Source organism: Peromyscus leucopus, unplaced genomic scaffold, assembly GCF_004664715.2.
Source record: "Peromyscus leucopus breed LL Stock unplaced genomic scaffold, UCI_PerLeu_2.1 scaffold_1192, whole genome shotgun sequence".
Classification (NCBI taxonomy): Eukaryota; Metazoa; Chordata; class Mammalia; order Rodentia; family Cricetidae; genus Peromyscus; species Peromyscus leucopus.
In genome coordinates this window covers 5135-24453 of record NW_023504328.1, presented here as the reverse complement: position 1 = coordinate 24453, position 19319 = coordinate 5135, and the positions used below count along the sequence as shown (strand labels likewise).

General features: G+C 38.0%; 1 protein-coding gene across 1 annotated transcript; it reads left to right on the top strand.

Moving 5' to 3' along the window:
• The first annotated feature begins 669 nt into the window (after positions 1-669).
• On the top strand, positions 670-18412 carry LOC114686882 (zinc finger protein 431-like). The gene is made up of 5 exons (XM_037201705.1): positions 670-696; positions 15653-15779; positions 15978-16038; positions 16938-17980; positions 18150-18412. Exons 1-5 carry the CDS (start codon positions 670-672, stop codon positions 18410-18412), a joined length of 1521 nt encoding a protein of 506 aa, XP_037057600.1.
• Positions 18413-19319: the final 907 nt, after the last annotated feature.

Below are 19319 nucleotides of genomic sequence, written 5' to 3'. Positions count from 1 at the left end.
ATAAAACACCTTAAGCAATGGAGCCATCATCCAGCTGTCTGATTGGAGAAAGGCCAATTATCTTGTTTGTAATCTAGTTCCTGCTTTTCTTTGCTGGTTGTCTGAAGTCCCTGTGACAACCAGGTAAAAAACACCTTCAGTTCACCTGATGTCAGTGTTAAGTCACACAAGAAACACTCTCCTTGTGTGTCTTTGATATATCTCTTTAGTTGTTAATATTTTGGGCACCCTTGTACCTCTGTGGCAGAGAATCACTCCACCCAACATAATACAGTGGTTGTATGAGCTATCTATCCACATTGTGTCCTGGAGGAAGAAGGGGAAGGGCCTATGGAGAGTAGGAAGAGAGGAGGGTCTGCTTTTACAGCCAAGGGCAAGTGCTATTGATATGCATATTTCTGCTGATCTACAAAACGTCTTTGTCTGGGGTGGAAGGGAGGGACAGGAACCATTGTGCTGTGTTTATAAGCACATTGTAACCCTATGATAGGTGCTCTTGTCACTCATGTCTCACTAGCCAATCAGGTCCTCCAGGTGACCTGCCAGTCACAAGTGGTGCAGGGTCCTTCCTGTTGCAACGCCCTTCAGACTTAGCTTTCAACAGGAGCTGGTGCTATTGGTTTTGTGTGCTGTGCTGTGAGTGCTGCTTCAGGGAGCTAAGCAGAGATCATGGCAGAGCTGGAAAACCCTGATATGGTGAGTGATGGGCTGCTGTCTCCAGTGGGGTGGAGCAGATGGTGAGGTGTAGGATCCAGTGTGGTGGGTCCTCTCTAGATCTGGGTGAGAACCTGCCGGCAGAATCTGGGTCCTATGAGGTCCCATGTGATACTTGAAGCTTTCTGGACCCTGGGGCAAGCCTCTGAATAACTTTGCTCTGTGGGCTGAATCTGCTTGCAGAATTGGAAGTAGGAAATTGTGCTTAAAAACATCTTTGAAGCCAGGCAGTGATGGCGCATACCTTTAATCCCAGCACTTGGGAGGCAGAGCCATGTGGATCTCTGTGAGTTTGAGGCAATACTGGTCTACAGAGCAAGATCCAGGGCAGGCACCAAAACTGCACAGAGAAATCCTGTCTCAAACAACAACAAAAACAAAAACCCAAAACCAAAAAAATAAATAAATAACAATTTATGAATTTCAACATGCTTTTTGAGCACCCAAGGAAAGCAGGTTTCCAAACTTGGAGAGTAACTTCTAGTACCATATAGAGGTTTAGTATTTTGCATTTAATTTTTACATGTAAGACCGTTGATAGTTAATTTTGTGAGGAGTTATAAAAGGCATCTCATGCATTGGGTAGCACTCCACTACTAAGGTGTGATGTAGATGAGTAGAGTTGGTGATTTAAATGATTTATTAATGCTCAGGAGATAGTAAGTCTCAAAAAATAGAACTTATTGGAGGGAAGATTCCCTCTAAAACACCCTGAAGATAAATATACACTAGACAGGCCTGTTAGAGAGTAGGACAGTAGGATACACATTTGTTCATCAGAATTATCCAGACATTTGGCTCCAAAACATCACAAAGGGTCTACTGCTGATACATAACCAGTCACTAGGCCCAAACCTTTATCAAAGAATGAGATTATAACAAGCTGCTTATTGAGGCATGACAGTGTCACAAACAACTTTAAGGCTTGGTGTGCCATCAAGTTCCAGTTTTCTTCTAGAGAAAAGCATAGTTCTGCCAGATGGGCAATATGACAACAGGTGACAATTATTTGAAAAGAAAAACACTGTTGTGTTAAGGACTGGCCTGATCAAGCAAGGCTTTCATTTAGGCCCTCAGTCAAGGAAGAGGAACAATCTTAGGAGAGCTAGTTATGACATGGGGCCTAGGCCTTGGGAGCTTTCCCTAAGTGCCTGATTTATTGACAAAAAACAGAACTCTATCCCTAAAATCAGGAATATGGTAGGGTGAACCAAAGCTTTTATGGTGGGGTTGCTGCAGATCCCACAGGGAACTATGGTTATCAGTCCCAAGAGCATTTGTGGGCTTAGTCAGCAATGTTCTTGAGATTCCTTGTGTTCCCTTTTATGGCATTGTTTGATTAGCCTCTTCCTGAGTCTATCCCATTGTATGATAGTTTCTGCTGACTTCATAGAAGTCATCCATTCCCTTACATTCTCTCCTTAGAAGTCGTATACAAGATTATATTTTTCTAAGAAGCTTACATGACATGCAACATAGCTCGTTTAATACCTCCCCAACCTAGCCCTTATCTTTTCTACCTTCCACTTTTCCCATCTATCTCATTCCCTGTCAGGTTCACCATGGCACAATGTCACTAAAGAATCACCTGCTGTCTCAGGTATCCAGTATATTGAAGAAATAATTCTGGGAATATTTTTGCTGTCTAACTTACCCATTTGCCCAAATGTCTAGACTTGCAAGTTGCCTGTCTCTATTTAAATTGTTCAAAGTACAATCTGGAGCATGAAGCTAAAAGATGCAAGGATAACAGCATATTATGAATGCAAAATGTGTCAGGGCTGTCTTGTCTTTGAGCATTTGCCAGAGATACTATTATTAAAGTTATTTTTCTTTATTAATATCCAAAGTGTGATTTCTTTCTAGAAAAGAATTGTAGGACAGCTGCATTTTCATTCTGTTAGACAAATGTTTCTGAGAGAAGCTCTCTTACCCTGACTCCAGTGGTCTTTTTTTTCTAGTCTGTTGCTCTCCAGGCAAGAACTAACTGGCCTCTGTACTATACCTTCAAATTTCTAAATTAAATGACTGTACCACCTCAGAGTTTATAATCATCCATTTGAGTCATGTAGTTGAATATTCAGTGCAGTCACAGGGAAAGGTTTCATATGTGGAGCATTGCTTTTGGCTTCAGACCAAATAGAAGGAATTGTGTACACTCCAGGGGGAATCAGGGTAGGCAATCAGCTACTGGGGTTACTCTTATGAAAAAGGACCTGACTGTGGGAGCAGGAGTTATTTTGTAATTTTCAAGCATGTTTTAATTCATGTCACAAGAATGATCACAGACCAAATTGTATGGGTGTAGAGTTTGGGAAGGTTATCTTGAGCCACTGAATATTGAATTTGCAATTAGGCAAGTCTCCTATGCAGATATATTCAATCTTGCTTGACATAGTTATATCAGCAAGGTTTGAAAAACGGGCCATTGACTGTAACTCTTTGTGTCAAGTTATAGATCTCAGCAGCCAACATATGCATATGGGTAACATCAATCTATTGCATACTAATGACATCCACTCTACTGGGAAGGGCCTATTGTTTTTCAAAATCAATATAGCAGAAATTTTTATCTTAAAAATACATTATTTTTATCAATTTAAAAATCACTTATTGGTATCATTGTTAATACTTTTTTTTAGTGCATTACTGTTCTTATTTCTATTTGTTTCTATTCTCCAATGTTGCTAGGTAATCAAAAGTTTCATCCCTTTTCTCTCAAGTGATGTTGATTATTGATTTCTGTGTAGAGCAATATCTCCTTTAGTTTAGGTTTACCTCATTCTATGTAAGTGAGAATTGCATTGAATACCTAGTCCTGCTGCCCAGTGTTCAGAAAAAGTCCTGCAACTCCTTCCATTCTGGGCCTTGACTTCAGTGAGAAGGAAAAATATACCAGTTAATAAGGGAACTCCAATCTCTCTGGCTTTTAGTGGAGACTTACAAATGAAGGGGACCTGTGTAAGAACTGAGTTCATTGACCAACTTTGAAGCTGGTGGAGTCACGGTGCAGAAAGGGAGAGGCAGTATGGGGATTGACAGATTTCCTACATCAGCAGTACTTGAGATTAGCAGTGTGGAATTAGGTAATCAATTTTAGATGTTCCATAAAAGTCCTGATTGGCCATTTCTTGGGATCCACAGAAAAGGGCAATCAAGAATCTGGATAAAGGACTCACCTTATTATTAAACCAAATTAGTATAGTTATAATAGTTCAGTCAAAATAGATGTGGGTAAAATGTTGTGGCCATGCCTAATGGGACTATTTTTTCTCAGGTTTTATATGTACACCCAGAGATAAAAGGTTTGAGAAATCTATCATGTGCTCTAATATAAATACCTAGGCTGTGGAGCACATGGCCAAAAAATCTGTTTCAACTTTTCAAAAATAATTTAGAGATCATAATTGCATCATATCCATATTCTCTTTCCAGCCTCCAAGCCATACCATGACCACTCATTGTTTTCTAATTCATGGCATATTTTTTGCCTGGCTTTTTAAAAACAGTTATGCAATAACAACAGTTACTATGTGAATGTGACCTTTGTTTGGCTACATGATTTCTCAGCTATGAGGCAATGGGGTGGCTGCACTGCACATTGAGTGTATAATGGATTGTGCACACACAGGAACCTGTGCTTTAGGTGAGGAACAGGATATATTCTAAGAGAATTGAAGAATGTCTACAAAGACAGAAACTCTCTAGACTAGGTTCCTGTCTGCTGGGCTGAAAGGGTAGATCTTGAAGGACTGTGTTCTCTCTCTGAGTCATTTGATCTCTGATCACACAGGAAGTGAGCTGTTAACATTCTGAAGTCCAGCTGGGTGGCCCTAGACAGTGAGGACCTCTAAGAATGCTTTGCAATCAGTAGTAAGAATGGAAGATAGCTTGCAGATTCTTTCCTGGATTATCCTCTTCTTCTCCTGTAATGAGTTGTAAGGAAGACCACAAGCTATGCCATGGTGAATATAGGTTATTCATAGAAGTTGTGTTGAGCTGTTATTTCTGATGGTATTTGGATGGACTATGAGCCAGACTGTGATTCTGTTGGTACATGTAATGACTTGGGCAGTGGTCCTTGTACTTAAAGCCTCAAAGTCAGTGAATTTTATGGGTAGGGAGGACTACAGTCCTGGCAGGGAGGATATGATGCACACATGGGCACTGCTTTTGGAGTGCAGTCGGAAGACAGATTAGAAAACTGAAGGTCTGATTTCTAGAAGTTTTGAATATTGCATTCCACTTTCAGGTTTGTCTTATAAATATTTCCAATAGTTTAGAAAATGATAGAAAGATGGTGATGTGAACTGTCTTTCAGCAATAAGTGATTAGAATGCTTTTAACTTTCTGCTACCACCAGCTGCAATACTGGATTTAGTAAAGTTTAGTTTGAAGGGATAAAGGGAGTTTCTGAGCTGCAGAAGTTTCTCCAGCAAGCATGGTTTTGGCCAGGTAGATAGGGTAGAATCCACATCTTGTGTCATAATTCATGTGACAGAAAGCAGATTTGAAATTATTGTTATAGTTTTTTTTGGAATTGAGCATCAGCGGGGCTGGGTTTACCTGAAACCACAAGGAGGCAGCAAGAGATCACCTCCTTCTGCATGGAGAGCTCTAGAGCATTGGGCTTCTGTCTTTGTAAAAAATATCAGGAGCTTGAGGGTCAAAAACAACTGTTCAAAGGTTATTTTGAGTTAATATTTTGTTGCAGTTCTAAAATCTGTGCTTATTTAATTTCTATACACATAGAATCATGATTAGCTGGGTAAGATTGGTCAAGATCACACTTGTTGGAAAAGTTTTCTTTGGTCTTTTGATTAATAGTTGACTATATTTTCCTTCCTTTCTCCTTGGAATTTTCTCTCTATCCTGTTTATTATTGTACAAATATTGAAACCCATTATTGATTGTTATAGCATTGTAGTAAGTATTGAAGTATTGAAGTGTATGTACTATTTTTCATAACTCCATTGATCGTTCTGAGTTTTCCATTGTGAATATAGCTTTGTAATCAGCTTTCCTGCTATAAATTGTTGGGCACTGTTATTGGATTGTGTTCATTTTATGCTGCAGATTTAGCTTAAGTAACATCTTAGTTTTGATTCATCATGTTCCCAAGGATCATTTAGTTGCTTCTTTATTGAATTAGGGTTTGCTGTTCTTGTTGTTAATCTGTGAAAGACTTTTGGTTTATGGGATAAAGTCTTATGTGTCTTGACAGGTGGCTCAGTGCGTATTCTTCTTGGGGATGACCTGAGTTCAGATATCTACACTCAAGTTGGGAGGCTCATAACTCTATTATTCCACACCCAGGGGATCTGATACCCTCTTACTTTGTATGTTACCTGTATACATATGGAAGACATTATCTCTGATGCACAAATATATACAAAAAATAGTGACAAACAACTTGTTTTCAGAAGTGCTTGTGACTTATAAAGCAAGTAGCGTAAAACAAGTTGCTGTAGGTATACACTGAATCTTTGAAAATCTGTTATCTTGCATTTGGCTTGGAAAAGATTTCATTTCCTCAATCTGATGCAGGCTTACCACCAATCATCAGTCATAGGAAACAAAATGTTGTCCAACTGGTCATAACAATTATCCTTTTCTTTATTATAAGAGAATGAGATCCTTTTAATATTCAGAACTATTTTCTACAAAGTTAAAACATCAGAAAACTTTAAGCAAATTGCTCTAATTTGATGGAACAACTCTTAAAGCCCTATTCATTTTCTATTATTGTCAAAGGACAGAACTGGAGTGTGGGGGGTGAATGCTGGCCAGTGAGTTCTTGTGGTTTAATTTTGATTAGAATGTTGTCGTCCTTGTTTAAGGGACTATAATATATATTTGTAGGTCTGTCTTTGTGTCTTGTTTTGTCAGTGATGCCATCTATGTTATTGATATTATTAATTGTCATCAATCCAATTATATTGTTATTTCCTGGAAAATGATGGAGCTCTACCAATTTTATATTTAGTACACTTAGTATGTTATGAGTTCCTTGAGTTTTGTTGGTTTGGGAAGTTTCTAAGGAGATACAGTTTTAGTTTTCTCTTCTTGATCTGAGATGCTTGCCTTTCCTCATTTCCAGGCATATCTGTGTTTTCCAGTTGTTGTTGTATTCATGGTTTGTGTTTTTGCTGCTTAAGTGACTGACATGATTCATACCTTGGCTTTGGATCTTTAAAACCTTCTTGTATATTATTATGTCTTTTTCCTAATTAACCTCAGTCGTCAGCATGACATAGCCTAGAGCCATCTGAGGGAACATCAATTGAGGGTGTGCCTAGATCAGACTATCTGATGGCTGTGTCTGAGAGAGATTGAATTGATTATGATTGATGTCTGAAGTCTCTTCCACTGAGTTGTCAGTATCTCTAAGCATGTGGGCCTGGGCTGGATAAGAGAGTGAGCTGTGCAGGGGACAGTGACAAAGCAAGAGAGAAAACCAGGAAACACTGTTTCTCTGTGTTTTCCCTTTAGATATTAGTGTGAGTTTCTATCTTAAACTCCCACAAGGCGTCAATGTGACCTATGGGTATCAACCAGATACTCCTGTTCATTACCTGAGTTACATTTGGTTAGAGAATTTAATCACAGCAACAGAGAAGAAAATTGGCACAAAAATAGTACCTTAAATGTAATTTTCTTGCTTCAAAGGATTTGAAATTCTTAGGCCAACCCTCACTACCCTGAATGAAATTGTTTTGTCATTTTTTTATTTAGCCTTTGGAGGTCAATGACTCATGGCAGTTTACTCCCAGTTTCCAAGTGCTGTGGATATATGCCATTTACTCCTACAAATCATAAAACATTAGTGTTAGATCAGAAGAGCTAGGTTTACTGCTTCTTGTAGAGTTAGAAATGGAAGTGATTCAGCCAATGAGAACTACATAGTAGAATCTGCAGAGACTGAAGGCATTTGTTCACATCCATTGATCCATTCACAGAATTGAGGGTGGATGACATGTGGGATTTAAATACTCAACAAGTGTGGAGTAATGGTAATCAAGATTGGCTGCTTGTCAGGATTGCAAGAAGAGCTTATTCCAGCTTACTCAACACCATCTGAGTTACTCCAAGTCATAGTAGTTAGGAGATGAGTCCTAGAAAATGGAATTTTAATAAAAATGCTGTAATGTAGATATTTGTAATTTGCAGCTCAAGAGAGTTGCACAAAAGGAGGAACTTTCAACATGTGAAATCTCCACATAGTGATCATTTGCTAGTGCATGTATTCTGTGTATTTTAAAATATAAGGACTTCCCTGTCACCTGCCTATACTAATGGATGGTATTATAATTTTTATCCATTTTCAGTTGCCTACTTTGTCCTGTGGCAAAGGCATTTAGCTAATGTTTAGTACTTGGTAAGTTTCAAACTGGTGTTAGCAGCTGCATAGACCAGCAGATATAGTGTATTTGGGTAATCATAGCCACTACTGTTTTAGACAAATTTATTTTAAGTGATAAATTCTATCTCCCCACTCATTAAGTTGACCTAAGATGGTTCAGTTGTAAACCTGAGTTAGTTCCTGTATGTTTGAAAAACAATCACACAACACAGTATATTTGCACTGACTTTAGGTGCCAGCAATGATTTGATTTAATTTTATTACTTTTTTGCTTTGTGTTTTTTCTTTATTTAGTAATTTTTTAAAATAAATTTTACACACCAACCTCAGATGCCCTTATCCCTCCTGCCACCTCTTGCCTTTTCCCCAACTGACCCTTCAATCCCTCCAAAAAAGTAAGGCCTCTCATGAGGAGTCACTACAGCTTGGTATATTCAGTTGAGGTAGTTCCAAGCCACTCTCCCTTTTATCAAGTCTGTGCAAGCTGTCCCTCCATAGGTAGTAAGCTCTAAACATGCACTTCATGCACCGGGGATAGTTCATGATCCCACTGACTGCAGCCCCTTAAACAGATCAAGTTACCCAACTGTCACACTTATGCAGAGGGACTAATCCAGTGCCATACAGGCTCCACAGCTGTTGGTCTAAAGTTCATGAGTTCCCACTAGTTTTCTTTGGTTGTCTTTGTAGATTTCTCCATCATGATCTTGATGGCCCTAGATCATAGAATCCCTCCTCTCTCCCTTCAAATGGACTTCTGGGGCTTTGCCTGGTCCTTGGTTGTGGATCTCTCCATGTACTTCCATCAGATACTGGATGAATGTTCTATGATGACAGTTAGGGTATTCAACATTCCAGTTCAGGCACCTTCTCCACTATTGTTAGTAGTCTAATCTGGGGTGATCCTTTTGGGCTCCTGGGAATATCTCTAGCAAGATGATCATCCCTTATCCCATAATGTCTCCCTTTATTAAGATATCTCTTTTATTGCTTTCCCACTTTGTCCTTACACTAGCTCAACCATCCATTTTCTCATGTTCTCATCTACCATTCCCTGCCCTCTATTTCCCCATTCTCAGTTTATTCATGTCGCTCTCCTTTGTTTTTGTTCCCAAGGTGATCCATATATCCCTCTTAGTAATATAGCACTATTAAAGAGAAGGCCCTTCTCAGCATTTGAAGCCTAGAAAGGTACTGTAAGGGTAAGACTCCATCCATCTAAGTTTTCTATTTTTGGAAGGAATAGGCAGCATGATTTCTAACCCCAAAAAGCAACTTTATACAGAACCTCTTGTAACTGTTGTCCAAGTATTGTAGCATCCATCACAACTTAGAAGCCAACTTTGGGGAGTTTACCAGTGTTGAACTGGTTCTGGAAACCAGAAAGATACAATATTTATAGGTCATAGATTCTTCCTCTGTGGTTTCAGTTCAGCACTGTTGTACCCAAATATGTTTGGCAGATTCAGAAACCCAGTGAAGAGAATGAGAGAGTTCATGCATGAAGCTAGGAAGATGAAACAAGTGTTGTATTTTTAAATGATAGGATGCTGCAATACCCAAACTATGTGATATCTGCCTTGGGGAGCTGCATACAGGGAGTGAAAGTAGCAAAAGAGAGACAAGCTTGCAAATTTTCAGGGATCTAGACATCTCAGCCCTTTGAGAATGAAGCCCCATCTGTCAGAGACAGAGATACAGGATTTGCTTTTTCCCTGCTGAGTTTTAGCAGTCCTAGTTTTAGTCCAACCTTCCTTCACTGTGTCCACATCCCATTCCTTCTTATTTTTTTTTAAAATTATTCTTCTCTTATAAAATACATCCCAGCTGCAGTTTCCTGAAACTGCCCCAGAGGTCCAGCCTTTATAACAGCACTCAGTACTCAAAGGGAAACAAACAGCATTATGAAGCTATGACTTTCCTGTCTGAGGGTTATTAGGGAAAGTAAGAACACTCACATACTCTCTTGATGGTTTCTTTTCTTTATTCTCTCATGTTGTTCTCATGATGCTTTTGTCTCTCATGTTGTTCTCTCTTATTCATCTGTCCTATCATGTCTTTTTACAATTTACATATCCAAACAAACTCTTTCAGGCACTAAAAGTCATAAAAAAGTTGCATTCATAGGTAAAACATGACTGAAAACAGAGACATCCTGACATCTCTCATGTAATATATCTAAGTAGCCTTTTATGAGCAAGAAAGGGGCTGTGTGCAAGCTTCTCATTATCCAAGAAGACCTGTAGCTTCTCAAAGCTAGGGTTTCAAGTCAGAGCAATCTTTGGTTGGACACTAAAGAGCTCTGATCCACCTTGTACCCCATATCTCGCAGGCACAACAAGTGTGGTTCTAAAGTTTTGTGTCTTGCTTGTTGTCCAAGTCCCACCACTGGGAGCCTTATGTGGTTATAGAAGATGGTTGATTCAGCCTCTGTATTCTTTATTACAAGGAATCCTCACTGAGGTCACCCTTATAGGTTCTAGGAAGTTTGCAGTGTACTGTTTCCATATCCCCTGCAGAAAGCTCCCCTATTCCAGTCAACTCTCCCTGTCTTTCCCCCCATCCCTTCCTTACTCACCTGACTCCTCCTGTCATCATCCCCACCTGCCTCCAGTGCACCCACTAAATCTATTCTATTTCCTCTTCTCAGGAAGACCCATGCATTTTTCCAAGAGCCATTCTTCTTACTTAGCCTGTCTGCACCTATGAATTCTACTGTATTTACTGTGACTGTACTTTACTTAATTACTAATACCCACTTATAAGTGAGTATATACCATGTTTGTCTATGTGAATCCGGGTTTCCTTACTCAGAATAATAAAGAAGTCAAGAAATTAGACAGTAACAAACCAAGCAATCCAATTATCATGGGGTGAACCTCTAAACAGAATTCTCAGTAGAGATATCTACAGTGGCTGAGAAACACTTGAAGAAATGTTCATTATCCTTAGTCATCAAGGAAATGCTTACCAAAACTACTTTGAGATTTCACCTTTCAGCCATTAGAATGGTTAAGATCATTAACAAAAGTGACAATTATTGCTGGCAAGCACCTGGAACAAGGAGATACATTGCTGTTCCAAGTGCAAACCTATACAGCCACTGTGGAAATCAAAATGCAATCCTGAGAAAATTGGGAATCAATCTACCTCAACACCCAGCTATACCACTCTTGGGCATATACTTACAAGGTGCTTCTCCCTTCTGCCACAAAGACACTTGCTCAACTATGTTCACAGTGGCTTTATTTGTTATAGCCAGAAATTCTTATGTCTTTGAGAGATTGTGTTGATTGATGACTGATATGGGAAGACACTACCATGTAGGGTGGCAATATCCCTAACAAAAGTGTCCTGGGCTAGAAAAGGGAGCTATGTGAGCATGAGACAGTGACTAGGCAAGAGAGAAAACTGGGAAACAATCTTTGCCCATGAGTTTTACCTTTAATTGTTAGCTTGAGTTTCTATCCTAAGCCCCCAAAATGATGGAGTATGAACTGACACAATCAGCCAGATAAACACATTCATTGCCTGAGATGTTTTTGGTTAGAGAATTTAATCTTAGCAGGAAAAAGGAAAGTTAAAACAAAAAAATGTAACAACAAAAGTGATTTTGTTGCTAGGCAGATCTCAGGAATATTGCCTTTTGAAATAATGTGGATGATATCAGGACTTTAGGTGGCAAAACCATAGAAAGTTGTACACAGTACTCAATTGTCTGGTCTTTAGGACCAGGACAATGGGAATGTAAAGATTAATGGCAGAAAATGGAGATTTAAATAATAGGATTTCAGTTATAAGTAGATAGACTCCATTAAAAAATAAGCTAAAGGTCATTTATATGATATTTTGGCTCCAAAATTTTTCTTATTCTGCCTATGCCCTGGAAATTTAGCAAGACAGAATTAAAAAGTAATTGCTAATTCCTTACATGGAATCTGAATCTTTTGGATGGTTATTACTGATGACTCATTCAGGTATATAATGAAAAGAGAACGTGGGGCAGAAATAAATGAAAATGAAAAGGTAGGTTCAAATGGCAGTCAAGTGCTGAAACAGGCAGGAAATTTCAAAGAGTTTATAACCATTATAGGGATTTTTGCTATAGAATGGAAGCCTAGCAAAGTGTCCTAAGGGTAAGACTCCATACTGTTAAACCTTCAATTGTGAAGGAATAAGCAAAGTCATTCCTAGTCACAGGAAGCATCTCCATGTAGCATGAATCTTAAAAGTTCTTATTAATAAAAACAAACCTGGGGCCAGGTATTGGTGTGAATACTGGAAGATCAGAGAAACAGAACAAGATATAGCTACCTCACCTTGCCAATTCCTCAGCTGATCCTGTTTCCTCAGACTTTAAGCCTCTCAGTCCTCATCCAGAATGGGTCTCACCTGAACTGTGCTGCTCAAAAGCCTAAATACTTAACCAACTCTAGTTCCTGGTCCTCATGCCTTAAATACCTTTCTGCTTTCTGCCATCATTTCCTGGTATTGAAGGCTCACTTCTTGGGATTAAAGTTGTGAGTCACTATGCCTAGCTGTTTAAAGTGTGGCCTTGAACTCAGAGAGATCCAGATGGATTTTTTGCCCCTGGAATGCTAGGATTAAAGGTGTGAGTGCCACCATTTTATGGTCTCTATGTCTGTCTAGTGGCTGTTCTCTTCTGTGACCCCAGACAAGTTTATTAGGATGCACAATATACTGGGGAACATATTATCACCACATCTCCATATGGTGCATCCATGGCTCAAGCATGTTAGTGTCCATCCCAATTAAGAAATCAAACTTTGCTGGATCCCCCATAGTGTGCTGGTCCTGCAAACAAGAAAGAATTAATATTTAAGATCATGATTTCATAGTCTGTGTTTATAGTTCAGCATTGTTGTAGGCATTTATGTTTGGCAGAAGCAGAAACTCAGTAAGGAGACTGTAAGAGTTCATTGCATGAAACTGTGAGGATTGAAGCTTGATATTGTTGGTTGTTTCTTTTTTAAAATTCTTTACTCTTTATGGGGCCTGCCACCAAGTTCTCAAAAAATCACACACATGGAATCTTATTCTTTCTTCTAAATGATCAGGCTTAGCTTGGCTTGTTTATTGACAGTTTTCTTAACTTAAATGATCTCATCTAACTTTTGTCTGTAGGCTTTTGTCTTCCTCTATTTTATATCTCTCTTTATTTGTTATTTTGTGACTTGCTGCCTAGTGGGGTGGCTGGCCCCTGGTGTCCTCTACTTTTCTTTCTCCTTCTTCCTTTTTCCTCCCAGATTTCTCCTCCTATTTGTTCTCTCAGCCTGCTGGCCCTGCGTATACTTTCCTGCCAAGCTATTGGCCATTCAGCTCTTTATTAGACTGATGAAGTGTTTTAGACAGGCTATGGAAGTATCACAGCATCACAGAGTTAAATAAATGCAACATAAAAGAATACATCAAAACTTTGCATCATTAAAACAAATGTTCCACAGTATAAACAAATATAACACACCTTAAAATAATATTCCACAACATCCTGGGTTCCCTTTTATGACCACAAGCTGGTGAGATACCTAAGCTATGAGACATCTTCTATGGAGACCTCACTGCATATAGGGAGTTGAAGTTAACAAAGAGATATATGAGAAGTTGCAGAGACAGGGCCATGTAAATCCTTTGAAAGTGAAGCACCATGCACCTCAGACAGTGCTATGTGATTTGATGTTTGTCCTGCTATGCTTCAGTCTTGCCTTGGGTCCAATCTTCCCTAATTGTGTCTCCATTTCTGTGTTTTGGAATGTGAATGGTACTGTGTGCCATTGTATGCTGGAAAGATGGAACTTGGTTCTTTGATTTTACAAGATGTGACTGTCAAGAGATTGTCTTGAGTGTCAGAAGAGACTTTGGACATTTGAACAGTGTAGGGGCTCTTGCAGACTATGAGTATTATTGAAGTGACTAAATGCGTTTTCTACATGGATGATCCTGAGCCTATAACGACTTGGGTTAGAATATAGTTGATTGAATGAAAAATCTGCCAGATACTATGATGTATTTGGACATGTGTCTCTTCTTGGTGACTTTCTTTCTATTGCATGGGAAATCTTTACTAAGGGGAGGTTTTCTGGATGAAATTCCTCACTGGACAGGTGGTATTCATCTAGATAGTCTCAGCAAATTTCCCATTGTTTGTGTCTACTGTATTGTGATTGAAACAAGTCAACCAGATTCCTTATATTGTCATGCTTTCACTACCATTATGGACTCTATCTCTAAATTAAGTAAGATACAATAGAAGTAATTTGTATTCAGTGCTAATGCAGTTTGGTAGCCTGCTCTGTTAATTTTTTGGTTATTTTTAAGACAAGGTTTGTCTGTGTAGCCCTGGCTGTCCTGAAAGGAACTCTGTACACCATGCTGACTTCTAACACAGAGATTCCCCCTGACTCTGGATCCCAAGTCTTGGGATTAAAGGTGGCCCAGTATTCCTGGCATTTTTTTTTTATACGATTGAATGAGCCTGGGATGTTCATTTTTGTACATGTCAGCATAGGCTGTTGTATTGAACTTCACCCATATTTTGAACTTTAAATTTTGGCAGAAGGTGTCATTCTCTTTCTCAGGATGGCATGTATTCATACCTGAGCCTTATGAGTTATTGGATTGCAGGTGCATGACCTGCTTCCTGCCTGTTTTGTATTTTGAATTTTTAAATGAATATGAATAATTTTTGATATGCACAGATATGCACCACATGGGTAACTGGTCCTCACAGTAATTAAAAGATGGTCCCAGAAACCCTGAACTTAGAAAAATGGATAGTTCTGTCCCCCATGGAAGTACTGGCAATTGAGCTCACCTATGTGCAAGACCAGCAAAAGCTCTTTATTACTTTGTCATCTCTTCTACCCTGTGTTAATTATTGATGATCAACATTCACATAGCTAATGTTTTCATCTGTTCATTTGTAACTATTACAATATGCAGTACATTTTAGTAAAATCTTATTGATGGTACAGTTTGAATTGTACCACTTCAGGTTTCTGGAAGAAGAATACAGAACTGGTGTGAATACATAACTCTTTGTAGGAACTTCAAAAAAACCTCTGAGTTCTTTCTATCTTTTTTCTTTGTTTGATTTTTAACATGGGAGGCAGGGTCTTAATATGTTCTCCTGGACAAGATTGCAAGACTAGCCTTCAACTCAGAGACACCTGCCTTTGCATACTGAGTGCTGAGGTTAAAGGTGCGAGCCAGTACACCCAGCTTGTCCATCTTATTTTTCTCTTTTATCTGGTAATTGTTCATACAATTTCTCTCATGTGTTTTCTGTACTGTTGATTTGTTTCCTTGTTTTACAATGGTTGTTAGTATGCATTTCTCTTGCATGATGATAGCCCATTCAAAGGGTACAGAAATGACAGAGGTGACCCTCCTAATCAGTTTTCTTCGAAAGTGACATTGTGATTACATTATCATGTCTATGTCATGAAGTAAGTGTGGGGAGTACCAAAATTATATAAGTATACCGTCAAAGAGGTATATATTTATAATGTTGTCAGTGTCATACTTTCTTTTTTGCACATGTATGGGATATTTTAGAATGCAGTGACCTATGATGATGTGCATGTTGGCTTTACTTGTGAAGAGTGGTCTTTGCTGGATCCTTCCCAGAAGAATCTCTACAAAGATGTAATGCTGGAGACGTACTGGAACCTCAATATTATAGGTAAGATGAAATTTTCCTTTATGTTTTCAAATAAAGGGACAACTGTTCCTTGGTTATTGATGCTGTTCTCTAACTTAATTAAAAAAGAAGAATAAGGTGAATAACTGTATCATGGTTCTAATGTTCACTGAAGATAGTGACTTAAATTTTGCACAGTTTTCAACAATATGTTATACCCTTTCTGGTACTCTATTTTAGGATACAGTTGGGAATACCATGATATTGAAGAACATTGTGAAAGTTCTAGAAGACATGAAAGGTAATTTTTATGTGCAATCTGATATAAATGTGCCTCTCAAGAAATTGTAATGTGTCCTGGAAGTTTTAAACAAAAGCATCAGTGTAACTAAGAACCACTTAAAGTGCATTGATGATCATTAAATTCCCACAAAACCATAAACCTCAATTTTAGGGAGGTGAATTGCATTTGGAAGGCATTCTTTAAGAGGAAAGACAAGGAAACAATGCCTCAAGAGATGTGAACATTTGAATTATAGCACCATAAGAGAGATGCTATAGAACTGCTGATCCATTTATTTCATCCTACTTATATTACAATTATACTCAGTGAAGAGGTGATAAGGATACCTCCAAAACATTCAAGTAAGCAAAGAGTCCATACTAAAGCTGCTGGTATTGCTCTTATACTTGTTGTGACTGTGCTGTTTAGTTAGAGTGGCAGTTAGTGTTAAGAGTCAATGGAAATTGTCATGGAGAAACCTTAATCCCTATACCACAAGTCTTGAGGACAGAAAGTCAAACTGAATTCAATGTGGAAATCTTTTATTTGTTATTCTTTCTTTACTATTTATATCATATGTCACTCTAGATACAATCCATATGGGCATAGGGATATGGAAACACATAACATACCTCTCTCTCAGAGCAGTTAGAAGATAAGTAGCAGTCCCCACATTGAATATAATTGTTAAAATTCATTCAAGTATACAAGAAATTGTTTTTTTCTAGCTTCATTGTTAATACACCAAAAGACTGATGCTATAGAAACTTCCTGAGATCTAGGACTATGTAAATATCATATGAGTGTAAACATAGTGATAAAAACCTTAAGATCTGATTCCTTTTTACAGTTGGAACAAATTGTAAAATTAATTCTTACAGATGTAAATATTTTACATGTGCCAATTATCCTTGTAGGCATGAAAGAAGCCAAACTGTAGAGCAACCTTCTGTATATATTCAATGTGGTCAAGACTTTGCATACAATTGTCAACTTCAAAGGCATAAAAGATCACATACTGGAGAGAAACCCTATGAATGTAATCCATATGGTAAAGCCTATGTTCATCACAGTAATCTTCAAATTCATAAAAGAACACATATTGGAGAGAAATCCTATGAATGTAATCAATGTGGCAAAGCCTTTACTTATCACAATCATCTTCAAGTACATAAAAGAACACATACTGGAGAGAAACCCTATGAATGTAATCAATGTGGTAAAGCCTTTGCAAGTTATAGTGATCTTGAAATGCACAAAAGAACACATACTGGAGAGAAACCCTATGCGTGCATTCTGTGTGGTAAAGCTTTTGCACATCGCAGTCATCTTCAAAGCCGCGAACGAACACATACTGGAGAGAAATCCTATGAATGTCATGAATGTGGTAAAACCTTTGTTTACCACAATGCTCTTCAGTTACATAAAAGAAGGCATACTGGAAAGAAACCCTATGAATGTAATGAATGTGGTAAAATCTTTGTTTACCACAGTGCTCTTCAGTTACATAAAAGAAAGCACACTGGAGAGAAACCCTATGAATGTAATCAGTGTGGTAAAGCATTTCCTTATCTCAATAGTCTTCAAGTACATGAAAGAATACATACTGGAGAGAAACCCTATGAATGTAATCAATGTGGTAAAGCCTTTGCATGTCAAAGTAGTCTTCAAAGGCATAAAAGAACACATACTGGGGAGAAACCCTATGAATGTAATCAGTGTGGTAAAGCCTTTACTCATCACAATGCTCTTCAAGTGCATAAAAGAATACATACTGGAGAGAAACCTTATGAATGTAATCAATGTGGTAAAGCCTTTGCATGTCAAACTGGTCTTCAAAGGCATAAAAGAACACATACTGGAGAGAAACCCTATGAATGTAATCAGTGTGGTAAAGCCTTTACACAACACAGTAATCTTCAAAGGCATGAAAGAACACATACTGGAGAGAAATTCTATGAATATAATGTGTGGTAAAGCCTTTGTACAACACAGCCATTTTCAAAATCATAAAAGAACACATACTGGAAAAAAAAACCCTATGAATGTAATGAATGTGTTAAAGCCTTTTCTTATCTCAGTAGTCTTCAAGTACATAAAAGAATACATACTGGAGAGAAAAATCTATCATTGTAATCAATGTGGTAAAGCCTTTCCTAAACACAGTAATCTTCTAGTATATAAAAGGCCACATACTGGAGAGAAACTGTATGAATGTAATGAATGTAGTAAAGCCTTTGCTGATCACAGTTATCTTAAAGTACATAAAAGAACACATACTGGAGAGAATCCCTATGAATATAATGAATGTGGTAAAGCCTTTGCTGATCATAGTTATCATAAAGTACATAAAAGAACACATGCTAGAGAGAATCCCTATAAATGTAATTAAAAAAAGCCTTTGCATGTCACAATGATCTTCAAAGGCATACAAGAACACATACTGACAGAAACCCTATGAATGTAATCAATGTGGTGAAGCCTTTGTATGTCACAATGATCTTCAGAGGAATGAAAGAACACATACTGGGAGAATCCCTATGAATGTAATTAGTGTGGTAAAGCATTTGTGTATCATAAACATCTTCAAAGGCATAAAAGAACACTTACTTGAGAGAACCCCTATGACTAATCATTGTGGCAATGCATCACAGGAATCTTCATGTGCATAAAAGAATGCATACTCTAGAGAGACCCTATGAATGTAATCTGTGATAAAGCCTTTGCCTGTCAAAGTAATCTTTATGTGCATAAAATAATGCATACTGGAAAGAAACACTGTGAGTGTATTCATTGTTATCAACCTTTTCCTATCACAGTCATCTTCAAATACATAAAAGAATACATACTGGAGAGAAATCCTATGAATATTATCTGTGGAAAACCTGTGTACAATACAGCCATCTTCAAAGTCATGAAAAAGTACATACTGGAGAGAAAACCTATGAATGTAATCAATGTGGTAAAGCCTTTCCATGTCACAGAAGTCTTCAAATGCATAAAGAAAACATACTGGAGAAAAACTCTGTGAATGTAAACAATGTGGTAAGGAACACATACTGGAAAGAAATACTATGAATATAATCACTGTGGTAAAGTCTAGTCACAACACAGAGTAACCTTATAACTGTAAAATTTCTAGGGTGTGATTGGTCTTTTAGAGCCTTTGAATATAACAGTAGACTTTGAGTATCAGGAAATCTCATACCAAAAAGGATCTGAATATATATGAATTGGTATGATCTTTAGGCATCATAAGGTTTGAGACTGGATGTGTCTTGTTCTGTGTCTCTGATCTT

Excerpts from the sequence above, each read along its gene's own strand:
- LOC114686882 (XM_037201705.1), top strand. The coding sequence starts at position 670 with ATGGCAGAGCTGGAAAACCCTGATATG. Across the intron at positions 697-15,652 it reads AGCTGGAAAACCCTGATATG|AATGCAGTGACCTATGATGA; the intron begins GTGAGTGATGGG and ends GGGATATTTTAG. Across the intron at positions 17,981-18,149 it reads TACTGGAGAGAAATTCTATG|ATTGTAATCAATGTGGTAAA; the intron begins AATATAATGTGT and ends GAAAAATCTATC.